Source organism: Panthera pardus, unplaced genomic scaffold, assembly GCF_024362965.1.
Source record: "Panthera pardus isolate Hobbes unplaced genomic scaffold, ASM2436296v1 HiC_scaffold_11, whole genome shotgun sequence".
Taxonomy (NCBI): Eukaryota; Metazoa; Chordata; class Mammalia; order Carnivora; family Felidae; genus Panthera; species Panthera pardus.
Genome location: NW_026526666.1, coordinates 94,091,554 through 94,104,280, shown reverse-complemented (window position 1 = coordinate 94,104,280; position 12,727 = coordinate 94,091,554). Strand labels below are relative to the sequence as shown.

Here is a 12,727-nt window from a genome sequence, read left to right as displayed (position 1 = left end):
GGGCGGGGGCCAGGGATGCTGCTGAATGTCCTACAGTGCACAGGACGGTCCCCGACACACAAGAGTCACCCGGCCCCCAGTGCCAATGTGCTGTGGTCGAGAACTCTGCTCTGGGAACGGCTTGGGCACCCGGGGATCGGTGGCCGTGACAGTGCATCTGGCTGTGGGGCGGCCTGAAGGACAGTGGGCCTGGCCCATCCTGCGGCCCTGGGGCTGTGCGGGCCATAGGCAGGCCTGGGTCCCAGGCAGGGCCGTGTGGGGGCACAGTGGAATCACCTGGGATGCTCTCACCACCCCCTCCCCCCCCGCCCCGCCCATACCCAGGTAGTGCCCTATACCGACTCAGTCGGAATGTCTGGGGAGGCAGCTAGGTGACAGTATTTTAAAGACGCCCATGTGATTTCACTGTGCATCGGGGTTTGCTTATGCACCTGCCCCCTCTCTGCTGCTGGACTCAGGCGAGGGCTCCCAGCCTCTTGCCGGCCAGGCTGCACCTGACGGGTGTGTTGATGTGGGCCGAGGAGAGAAGGGGCCAGTGAGAGGGGGGCTGGGGGGGACTGGGCTGTTTGGACTGTGGTGGAGCTCACCCGGTAGGGATCCCGTCTGCGGGAGGGGGGTTGGGTAAGGGGTTGGAGCTACGAGGGGTGGGAGCTGAGATCTCTGTTCCGTCCGAGAAAGAATTTTCTCCCCCATTTGTCCCAGGATGTGGGAGGCCACCTGACCCCTTGGAGGAGGGGTGGTGACTCCCTATCCCTGGATGTACGCGAGGGGCGGCCTGGGGGGGGCCTCGGGCCCAGCACCCCACACCCCCCATCTGTAGGCAGGGCTCTGGAGGGCGATGCTGGCCTGCGGGCCCCCGGCGGTCCCAGGAGCGGGCTCCGGGAGGGACGAGTCCCTTCCGTCCTGCAGCCCCTCAGCTCTTCTGGCACCAGGACTCCTTATCGGCCCCCCGGGGCCTCTGCACACATCGGGGGCTCCCTCCGTGCTGTGGTGGGTGCGGCCACTGACTGTGTGTTCCGGCCCGGGCAGGTGGTCCGGAGGCACATCCTGGGCTCCATCGTGCAGAGTGAAGGCAGCTACGTGGAGTCTTTGAAGCGGGTACTCCAGGTACGACTCCGGGGGCCTCTGGGGAGACGGCAGGGAGGACCCCAGAGGGACACTTTGTAAGGAGGGTTTGTGGGGAGGTTATGGGCCGTTTTAAGGGGAGGGGGCCGCAGGCCAGCGCTTTTATGGGGACAGCAAGAGTTCCTGATGCCTGGGAGTTGGCAGGAAGACTGCATTTCTGAACCAGGGTCGCGGGTCTGTGAAGTGAGATGTGCCCTCTAGAGTAGAGGGCGTGTGGGCCCTTCTGTGCCTGGAAGGGACCGTGCTCTCCTCACCAGTCCGGGAGCCCCGGGCCAGGGGCCACGTCTCCCATCATCCGGGATCATCCTGGGCCCCCCCCCCCCGCCCGAGGCTGGAGTGGATGCACCCCCTCGTGCTCTGTCAGTGCTCGTGTGACTGGAGTAAGCCTGCCGCCCCGGTCTGTCGCCTGCACTCCCGAAGGGGTGACTCCTCTGGGGGTGCTGTGACTCCAAGACAGGCCAGTGGGGAAGGGAATTGTTGGGGGTCGTGGGGTGTCGATGACACCGTCCTCTTGCCCCTCCTGAGTTCGGAGCCACACAAGGGCAGCCCGGGCGGCAGGCAGGGAGAGGTGACAATATCACCGTGTTCCTGATGGCTGGTGGGGGTGTGGCTCTAGGGCTGGGGGCCAGGGGACTTGCCAGGGGGGCATCGCCGCCACCATTCCATTCGACACGCGGGCTCAGTCACGGGCAGAGCTGCCCAGGGCCGGCCTGGGCCTCGGGGCCTGCCTCCACGGGGCTGTTTGCAGGCGGCCTCTTCCCCCGGCCCAGCTTGATACCTAAGTCACGGGGGTGCGTTGTGGGTGGGCAAAGAGGGGCCAGGAGTGTTACATTCACGGAGACCCTTCCCAAAGGACAGGTGAGGAGTGAGGGATACGTGCCCTCCCGCCTCCTGCCTCCGGGAAGGTCCACACATGGCCTGCTGAGTTCTGATTGGCAGGGCAACTGGGTGGGAGGGGCTGTGGCCTGGCCCTGGGGTGCTCACCCCGCTGCCCGCCCCCCCCCCCCCCACCCCGCAGGATTACCGCAACCCCCTGATGGAGATGGAACCCAAGGTGCTGAGCGCCCGCAAGTGCCAGGTGGTGTTCTTCCGCGTGAAGGAGATCCTACACTGCCACTCCATGTTCCAGATAGCCCTGTCCTCCCGGGTGGCCGAGTGGGACTCCACCGAGAAGATTGGGGACCTCTTCGTGGCTTCAGTAGGTATCCCAGACTCTCTTTCCCCGGCCCCCACCAAGGTGAACACCGCAGCCCTGACCCGGATGTCATCCGGGCCAGCCTCCTGCCTCCACCTGGTCACTTGTCCAAGCCGGCAGGGTCGGGGGGAAGCAGGGCCTGAGTCTGCCTGGCCCAACCTGGGGTGCACACGACAGCTTCTAGTGGGTCCTTGGAGATGTCTGCGGGCAGGGTGCTGGGGAAGCCAGCTCACTGTTCTGGCCCTGCTGGGGCGGCTGGTCTGAGTACCCACAGGGTGCTCACCCGGCTGGTCCGAGTACCCGCAGGGTGCTCACCGGGCTGGTCTGAGTACCCGCAGGTTGCTCACCATATGAGATGCTTTCGCATCCCATGGCCTTGGCCCCCAGAGGACTCTATGCTACAGGGCAAGGGGCAGGTGCACTGGCTTGCTCTCCAGGAGGCCCGGCTGGGTCCCAGCTCAGTTTTGTAACCTTGGCCAGCTCCAGGGCCCTCTCGGGGCTCAGGCCCCCCATCTGAGGGGGGACTCTTGGTTTTTCAAACTGCAGTCTGTGGACCCCAAAGAGATTTGTGGGGGGTGGGTGCATCAAGTCAGTGGATCTGTTTTAGATCATTGGGTTCTGCTAAAAGGAAAGAATATATATGGTTTTGCAAACCCCAGCATTCAATAGATCTGATATCCTGGTCAGTGTGGACAAGGACCTGGGGTCAGGAGTGCTGTCCTCGGGGCTGGAGGCCCAGGGCATTTTACTTCCTGGGGGTGGTGAGGAAATGCAAAAAGGGGCATCGTGGCTGCCCCCACCTCTGTCCCTTCTCCCCTCGCCTTCCCGGGTCACCCTGCTGGGAGAGGAGGAGGGTCCCTGGTCTCTCCTTAGCACCGCCCCTCCCTCCCTGGACCGTGGGCATCTCTCCACCCCTCGGAGCCTGGTTTCGTCCCCTCAGTGGGGCGACAGGTCTCCTGAGCACAGGGCTGGTTGCGAGCCTCCGGGTACCTGGCACCGAGGGCAGGGGTGCCGCCCGCCCTTCCCCTCACGTCACAGTGACCCTCCCTCCCTGCCCCCGTGCCCATCCCAGTTCTCCAAGTCCATGGTGCTAGACGTCTACAGCGACTATGTGAACAACTTCACCAACGCCATGTCCATCATCAAGAAGGCCTGTCTCACCAAACCTGCCTTCCTCGAGTTCCTCAAGGTGGGCCCCTCTCACGGGTTTCTCAGGAGGGAGAGGGCCCTGGGGCCCAGCTTCGGGTGTCGCATCATCGCTCTGGCCTGGATGCCACCCGCCCTTTCCTTTGGGACATCCCCCGTCCTGGGGGGAGAGGATCGGTCCCTCTTGCCCCCCAAGAGGAGGGTGATGACGAGGTGGACAGATCTGTAAGCAGCCTGGGAATCTGGAGCTTTGTCAGGTGGAACAGGAGGCCAGCGGCCTCTCTCGGATGGGCGAGGTGACGGGCGGGTCCGTTGTGGGGGGGGACCTGGCCCTGTTGGGGCTGTGCTCCTCCGTCGGGCTTGGCTCGGGTGGGGCTTCAGGTTGCGGCTGGGCCCTGGCTGCGGGAGGTCAGCGGACGGTTCCGCCCCTTCTCCAACAGCGTCGGCAGGTATGCAGCCCCGACCGCGTCACGCTCTACGGGCTGATGGTGAAGCCCATCCAGAGGTTCCCACAGTTCATCCTCCTGCTTCAGGTACCGTGCGGGGTTCAGGCTGCCACGGACCTGGCAGGGTGCGGGGGCAGGAGCCCAGGTGACCGGAAGGGAGTGAGAGCCTGTGGCCTCCCGGGGCCCGAGGGGTCCCGGCAGTGGGGAGTTGCTCAGTCAGCTGGCTTTGGCCACGTCAGGCTTCCAGAGGGAGCGTTGGTCCCCACGCAGGGCTCCCGGAGCTCGGAACCCCTCCTCTGATCGCCCAGGGCCCTTAGTTGGGGTGAGTCGTCACCACCGGGCTTGGCGGGAGGCGGGGGGGTCGCCAGGCCGAGGGCCGCCCCAGCACTTTCTTCTCTGTCCTCAGAGCTTCCAGCTGAAGGAGGGAGCTCTCATCTCAGGAAACTGCTGATCAGTGAATTAGGGATTGATCCAGAGATTTATTTTATTTTTCCGCTCATTAGCTATTTCTGGAGGCCTTACTCCATGTTCGGTACCATCCGTCCTGGCCGAAAGCTGAGCACCTTCAGATCGGGTCTCTGCAGGAGGTGGGAGGGCGAGGCCTTGACCCCAGGCCAGGGGAGGAGGGTCTGCCGGCGTGTGGTTCTCATTCCCGGCTCTCTCGGGGTCCTGACAGGACATGCTGAAGAACACCCCCAGGGGCCACCCGGACAGGCTGTCCCTGCAGCTCGCCCTCACGGAGCTGGAGACGCTGGCCGAGAAGCTCAACGAGCAGAAGCGGCTGGCCGACCAGGTGGCCGAGATCCAACAGCTGACCAAGAGCGTCAGTGACCGCAGCAGCCTCAACAAGGTGACTGCCAGGGTCCCCCCTCCCCCCCCCCCCCCCACCTTCACGCCTTTACCTGCTCTGCAGCCTCTATCACCTGTCACTCTGCCTCCTCCCCTCGGCCACCCACTAGATGGCAGTGTTCTCCGAGGGAGGGATTCCTGGCTCCCCTCTGAGCCCCGCAGACCTAGCCCCGAGGATTGGGGTCTTGACCGCCTCCTCCCCATTCATTACCATTCACGTTCTTTTAGGGTAAAAGCCGATTTTGTCCACCAGTGTCATTGCCAGGAAAGACACCAGAAATGAGAGTCTGGCATCGTGCTTGACACAAGTAGGCTCTGGAGTCAAGAGTCTGGGTTTGAATCCAGACTTCGCCAGTGGTGCTCACTGTGTGGCCTCAGGGGAGTCACCCAACCTCTCTGAACCTCACTTGCCCCCTCTGAAACGAGGAGAACTCCGTGGGGCCTGACCCCAGGGCTGCCGTGAGGCAAACGGAGGCGTCAGCAAAGCAGCAGACCCAGAGTTCTTAACACAAGGTGGCTGTTGTCATTATTAGTGTTTTCTTTATTAATTAATTAATTAATTAATTTATATGTTTATTTTTTGAGAGAGGGGGAGGCGGGGCAGAGAGAGAGAGATTGAGAGAGAGAGAGAGAGAGAGAGAGGGAGGGAAAGAAAAAGAATCCCAAGCAGGGACATCAGGCTTGATCCTACAACCCTGGAATAGTGAGCTGAGCCGAAATCAAGAGTTGGACACTTAACCAACTGAGCCAGCCAGGCGCTCCTAGTGTTATTATTAAAAAAAAAAAATTTTTTTAATGTTCATTTATTTTAGAGAGAGAGAGAGAGAGAGAGAGAGAGACAGAGTGTGAGCAGGAGAGGGGCAGAGAGACAAGGAGACACAGAATCCGAAGCAGGCTCCAGGCTCCGAGCTGTCAGCACAGAGCCTGACCAGGGCTCGAACCCACGTATCGTGAGATCATGACCTGAGCCAAAGCGGGACACTCAACCGACTGAGCCACCCAGGCGCTCCGCCCCTGGTGTTATTTTTAAAGAAGTAAGATGAGAAATTCAGGCCATGGTTTGGGACTGTAACTCAGGAACATTCTAGTAAAAACAACAAAACAAAAAACCCCCCAAAACCTTGGAAAACTTTCAAACGAGTCTGTAGAGAACCTTGTTTTCGACACGAAAAGCCAGCACAAAAAACTGGAGTCCCCTAGAGTCCCCTGTTGGTGCGCGTGACATGAGCGGCTCAAAGCCGCACCTAGATCTGGGAGGCCCTGCCCCCTGGGCCCCACCTTCTTTCTCCCACTGGAGGGCAGAGGTTGGTGGGGATGGCTCAGAGTGGGGTGACCCCCACGTCAGGGGACATAGGCAAGGACAGTGGCTGTTCTTTGGGGCGGAGACATTGTATGAGGTCATCACAGGAGGTGTTCAGGTCTTTTGGGGCAGGACTGGGAGCCTTCTGGCTCTGTGGGTCCCGAAAGCGGAAGTAAGGCTAGTGACTAAGGCCAGTGAGATTTCAGCCACATGGGGTGGAACTTTCTGAGAGCACAGGAATTCTTGCCAGATGGCCAACAGCCCTTTCCAGGCGGACTGCCCTTCCCAGTATATGATACTAACTTACACTGTCGCCTTTGATCTTCACCATGAGCCTGGAAACCCGGGCGAGGTAGCCTGTGGGGTTCCTTGCGGTTCTAGGCATCAGAGGTCCCACCTCTTAAGACTCTCCCTTCTCAGGCCACATTCAGGCCGTACGCATGCTTTTAGGCCCACATAGTATTTTCAAGAAGGTGGAATCGGTTGCCATCATTCAAAAATGGAAGGATGTCCCAGAAAGTCCAGACTTGTAGGTCTGCTTGAGGGGCTGGAAGAGCTGGCACATTGGCCCGCCTTCCTGCCGGGAAGGTCACCTGAGTAGTGGCTGCCCCCGCAGTCCCCAGTCTGTCCCCGCCTCCAGGCAGGCCTCCCTAGCCTGCCCCACACCAGCTTTCTGTTTCAGGATGTCTCTTGAAAAACAGGCTTCAGGCCAGCCCTGGCACCTGCTCTGCACTTGGGAGGGGTCTTCTCCTGTCCCCTCCTTTGGCCCCCTTGTCTGTAACCAAGGGGTTTCTCTTGCTTGAACGCCTGTGCACCTTTGGGGGGGTGGGGGGTGCGAGGAGAGCTGGCTGGGCAGGAGGAAATCCCTCTTTTCAGCATCACTGTTCTCTTCAGCTCTGTCCCCGATGGGACCCAGGCAGTAAGGAGCCAGGGTCACTGGCTGGAGGTCGGGAAGACCTGTTTGGTGTTGGACAAGGAACAGAAGGCTCTGAGCCTCAGTTTCTCTACCTGTCAAGTGGGGGCATTTTTGAGACGTGTGGGATGTGGTGGCGGTGTGGTGGCCACGCACTGCGCCTGCCTCGAGCTAGGGACCCCCCCACCCCCGCCCCACCTTGGACAATCTCAGCCAGTTCTGAGACCAGTCCGGTGATTTTCCTCTTGCCATCCATCCCCTGGGGAAAAGCGGAATTGAAACTGGGCGCGCCCCAAACGGAACCCTGCCGGCTATTTCAAAATGTGCCTGCTCAGGACCCTCTGGAGGGGGGTTTGTGCAACATCCGCTCTTCTCTTTTTCTTTTCATCTGCCTGAGGGGCAGGGGCGTGGTGGCCAGAAGCCCAGGGGACTTTCCTTCCAAGGTTCGGGTCGTGGCACTCTTGGCAACCTTCTGGGGGGCCTGCTGTCCTCGGGCTTCCAGTCTTGTTTCCATGTGCTGGCGGCAGCTTGATGGAGGAGGTAGTGACACAGGGGAGCCCAGCCTTAGCCGTTACGCGGGGACTCCCGAGGGACCCCTGAGTCCCTTTTGTGTTACGAGCGGTGGGGCCTCCCCACTGTCGCACCCAGCGCTGCCCAGGCTGGGGATGGCTTCCTCCTTTGGGGACGGGGATGGCCTCAGGGGCTGCGGAGCCCGTGAAACAGGAAGTGGGAGACTTAGGGCCACGTGCAGTGCCCAACACGCAAAGGGCATTGGTGCCGTTCAGGCTTTGGCGTTGATCGGAAAACATGTTTCTGTGGAGAATGACAGGCTGTTCTCTCCGGGGGGGCGGGGAGGCTTTGGGTGATCTGCCCTTTCCCAGCAGGGGTGAGGAGGGAAGGGAGGATGACTCTTGTCATCGGAGTCATGGGTTTTGGGAATGAATTTTGCTGAATACTCTCCTTCTCTCTGGGAAAAAAAAAAAAATCCTTGTCAGTAAAAAGATGTTTTCCCGGTGGGTCCCTGGGTAGGACGGTGGTCCCGGTGCGGGCAGGGGGTTCTTGGTGCCCAGCCTGAGATTGGCAAAGGCCTGCTGAGGTGCTTGAGGCTTGAAGATCTCCGGCCTCCTCGGAGGGTTGCCTCGTTGGACGACAGATCTGTGCCAACCCCCTTGTGAGGCAAAGCTGGTCCAGGCCGTTCGGTTCAGGGTGCAGGGCTGAGACCTCTTCCAGGCTGGGAGTCTTCCCTGAGGGAGGCCACACCTCCTCACGGGGCGGGGGCTGCCAGGACCGGTCACCCCCCGAGAAGGGGTGCTGGCTATGGGCAAGGTGGGCGGTCAGAGAACACAGCGTGTGGTCCCCTGGCCTCCTCCCCGGTGCCCCCCGCCCCGGTCCCCTTCGTGCATAGTGAGGGGACCCTGGCCTCCTCCCCGGTGCCGCCTGCCCCGGTCCCCTTCGTGCACAGCGAGGGGACCCTGGCCCGCTGGTGCATTGGCGTCCCTGTCACAGCCGGTGTGTGTTGTGGGTGTTGACTTTGCTCTGTCCCCCTCCCGCAGCTACTGACCTCGGGTCAGCGGCAGCTGCTCCTATGTGAGACGCTGACAGAGACCGTGTACGGTGACCGTGGGCAGCTGATCAAGTCCAAGGAGCGTAGGGTGTTCCTACTCAATGACATGCTGGTCTGTGCCAACATCAACTTCAAGTAAGTGGGTCTGGGCTGTGGCCACTCTTAGGGACCCCCTCCTGCTGTGTCCCAGTTCCCGGACCGGCCTGTCTGTGATGGGGTGCCCTCTGGGCTCGGCTTAGGTCTCAGACATTCCAGCTTCCTCTCCCAGCCCTCTCGGCCTGCTCTGTCCCCGGTCCCCGGAGCTGGGGAGCGTATGGAGGGGTCATCTGGGCCAACCCCTGGCCCTTGGGCCAACAGCTGTCCATTTGTATGGACTGGTCTCTTCTGGAACTCTGCTGTTGGTAACTGAACAGCCTCCTGAGTTTCAGCCACGTTGCAATTCAAGAAATCCCCCCCCCGCCGGCCCCCACCCCCTGCTGCCCAGGGCATTGTCTCCCCTACAGAGCCTGGCTGCCTCGTTCTGAGTCAGAGGTGGTGGAAATGCCCAGAGCGGGGCTTCCAGACTGTGCCGGAAAGAATCAGAGCCTGGACAGGGTGAGGGCGATTGTGCCCCGTGGGTTGCGTTAGACCTCCAGAAATCTCTTATTAGGCTCGCACCGGGAGTTCGCACAAAGACTGAGACATTTGACTTCTCTGGAAAAGTTGAGGCTCCAGCATTCTGGGCCTACACCGCCCGGGCCACTGGGGCCTGGAGCTGGGCCACGTGGCCCCCTTCCTGGGGAGGACTCCCCACCTGGCCCACTTTACTCACTTGTGTCCCCTGCTTGGCCCTGTACGTGTCAGGGATTGTGACGGAGTGAGCTCCAGCTGTGTGACCCGTCCAGCTGTGACTCTTATCCACTCAAGCAGAGGAGGCTCTTTGCTCTCAGTATTTTATAACACTTTGACCAACATCAGGGCAACACCAGCATGGCAACGATGACTGAGGTCCAGAGGGCAATCGCCTGTACTCCAATGTGAATCCCGGCCTCACTCTCTTATTGCCCGCCCGCTGGAGCGCACGTGGGGTGGGGGACGCCTGAGGGGACTCACGTAGGCTCTGTACGTGGTGCAGGCATGGCCACGGAGCGGATTTGGGGACGGTCCCCATGCTTGGGGCTCACGTGCCCTGGAACGGCAGCAAGTGGGGCTGTCCTGGCCCTCCCATCACCCTCCAGCCACCCATCCATCCATCCGTTAATCCATCAGATACTTCCTGGGTCCTTGCTCTATGCCAGTTCACGGGTCTGGAGGAGAGCGGACTTGGACAGAGAAGCTTCTGTTCTAGATCAGTGTGGGGGGTGCTTACGGCTGCCTCATGCATTCCCTCCCTCCCGCTCTCCCTCACTCACTCAAGCCCTGTGATTTTTAAGGCACCATAGCCGATGAACACCTGCCCTGCCCTCCTGTGGCTCAGGGACTAGCCTGCTATGAGCTGTGATGGGGATGCTGGTGGCCCACTGTGGCAGGGAGCGTGTGGGGGGGATTCGGCGTGAGCCACATGACCTCTGTGAGCGTCAGTGTCCTTGTCTGGAATAATACAAGCTTCCAGCAGGGCTGCTGTGACAATCACGGGTGACTAGAGGCTGGTGCCCAGCTCAGGGAGAAGGCCCCCTCCCGTGACCCCCATGCCCACACCCGGCCCCGCTGTCTCAGTCCCCTAGAAGTCACTCACTAACGGTAATGACCTTCCCTTCTGTCTTGTCTTTTTCCTCAGGCCTGCCAACCACAGGTAGGGGTTTGGGGGCTCGGGGCCTCGGGGCATGTGATTCTGGATCTGGGCTGGGGCCTGGGCACCCCGGTGCTTTGGCCTCATCGGCGGGTCCCTGCTCTGCCTCGCTTGGTTCTGGCCTGAGGTCTTACGCTTGTCGCGAGGTGCCTGGCTGAGCTGGTGTGCCCTGGGCTGGCCCTGGGCCTGGGGTGCCGCGGGCCCTGCAGGGCTTCCTCTGTGTCCCGGCAGGGGCCAGCTGGAGATCAGCAGCCTGGTGCCCCTGGGGCCCAAGTACGTGGTCAAGTGGAACACAGCTCTGCCCCAGGTGCAGGTGGTGGAGGTGGGCCAGGATGGCGGCTCCTACGACAAGGACAACGTGCTCATCCAGCACGCTGGCACCAAGAAGGCCTCTGCCGCAGGCCAGGCCCAGAGTGAGTACCCGCCCCGCTGCCGCCCAGGCCTGGGGGCCCTGTCTGGGGACCCCAGAACGACGGGCCACTCGGCCAAGAGGCCCTTGCTGCTTTGCACGCTGCATACCCACGACCCACCTGTGCACGCGCATTCTGCAGGCACGTCCTGCCCCTCGAGGGATGGCACGCCCGCCCCGCCCCCGCCCGCCCCGCCCCTACCCCCTCCAGCACGTCTGTGCCCATTCGAGTACTCGTGCGCCGTGCCCGGCGGGACTTCTACCACTACCCGGCCACTGCCTGCCTCCTCCGGGACCTCGGCGGCTGTCCCTCCTCTCTGTGCCTCAGTTTGCCCCTCTGTGTGGGGAAGGGCCCAGGCGACACTCACTGAGGCCCCTACATCCTCAGGGACAGGCTCAGGGCCCAAGGAGATCGAGAATGCAGAGTGTGGCCGGCAGCCTCCCAGCCCCGCGCCCCCAGCCGTCTCCATGGTGGCTGCCGTCCCTCCCTGCACCTCTGTGCCCTTCCTGTCCGTCCTCCACCCACCCCCGGAGCTGGCTCTTGCGATGCAGATCTGATCTGTGTGTGTCCCCCTCTGCTCCCAACCCACCCGTGGCTTGTCATTGCTCTCAGGGTAAAGTCCCAGGTCCTCGCGGGCTCCGTGCACCCCTCCTTTGGGCTCCTGTCCACCCCGCCCTCCCTGGGCCGGCCACACCGGGCCTCTGGGTTCCTGAGGGACAGAGACCCCTCCGGCCGCAGGGCCTTCTCCCAGGCTCTGCCTGCAGAATCTTCTGCTGTTCTATTTTGGCTTAGTCTGCCCTTCCTCCTCTTAGCTCAGATAGCACCTCTGCAGAGAAGCCTTTTCTGATTCCCTCGGATGGGCAGGCCCCCCTGTCCCCTGCTCCCAGGGCCTGTTAATTTTTTTTTTAATTTTTTAAAATGTTTATTTGTTTTTGAGAGAGAGAGAGAGAGAGAGCGAGTGGGGAGGAACAGAGAGAGAGGGAGACAGAGTCCGAAGCGGGCTCCAGGCTCCGAGCTGTCAGCACAGAGCCTGACGCGGGGCTTGAACTCACAAACTGTGAGATGATGACCAGAGCCGACTGAGCCGCCCAGGCGCCCCTCTCGGGGCCTGGTTTTATGGTCACCATCACTGGTGACGGTTCTGCTGCAGCCCTCGCCCCAGAGCCTGGTGTGTGATGGGGGTTAAGGGATGTTTGTCGAATGAGTGAAGGGGGCCTCGCTGCAGGGCTGGCAGAGAGGAGCTGTGCCTGAGGCACCTTCCACAGGCAGGAGGCTGCTCAGCCCGACTCTGTCCCGCGCCTGACCCTGGAGGTGGCCTCACTGGGCTGCCAGCAATTCTGGAAACTTTGAGGGAGTGATTGCATCATACACTCTTGCCCTAGGAGGGCTGGGCTGCAGAGTCGCGCCTGCTCCCAGATTTGTGCCTCTTCCCCTGGGTTTTGTGAGCAGGAAGGCTGTTTCGTGGTTCACAGAAGTCCCCGGCGAGGGGCTCATCGGCCCCATTTGTCTTCCTCTGAGGTGCCTTTACCCCAGCTTGACTCCACCTTACCGCTACTGCTCTGGGCCCCCCCCCTTCGGTGGCTGTTTTGTCCGTGGCCACATTTCTCAAACTAGAGTCATCCACGGCCAGACTCCCTGAAGGCGGGGGGGGGAGGGCGGAGAATTCTTGCTGAAGCCTCATCGGCCTCGACTGATTTTTTTTATTACGTTGCTATTCAAATAGGTGCACATATAAGGCTAGCTCTAATAAGCTCCTTGTGCTCGTATGTCCCTTGAACAACCATAAAGCCAAAACAAAATCACAAATGGAATAAAAATGAAGCCTCAAAACAATGAAATTCAAATTAACAGCGTGAACGTGATGGATGATGTTGTTTTGCTGGAACCAAATCGCTCACGCCGTGGGCGTGGCCCTCTTCTGGGCCAGGTTCTTTTGGGTTTGTCCACACCTGCACGCACCCCAGGGCAAGTGAACGGTGACCCGCACTCCCCACCGGCTCACCCGTCCGGG

General features: G+C 61.2%; 1 protein-coding gene across 1 annotated transcript in view; it reads left to right on the top strand.

The window, feature by feature from the left end:
- Positions 1 to 12,727, top strand: part of ARHGEF10L (Rho guanine nucleotide exchange factor 10 like) — a 141,674-nt gene that overhangs the window by 71,480 nt on the left and 57,467 nt on the right. Inside the window, 8 exon segments of the mRNA XM_053898907.1 lie at positions 1,030 to 1,107; positions 2,144 to 2,323; positions 3,393 to 3,509; positions 3,907 to 3,999; positions 4,589 to 4,762; positions 8,528 to 8,673; positions 10,295 to 10,309; positions 10,538 to 10,719. Of these exon segments, the coding sequence (XP_053754882.1) occupies positions 1,030 to 1,107; positions 2,144 to 2,323; positions 3,393 to 3,509; positions 3,907 to 3,999; positions 4,589 to 4,762; positions 8,528 to 8,673; positions 10,295 to 10,309; positions 10,538 to 10,719 (985 nt within the window).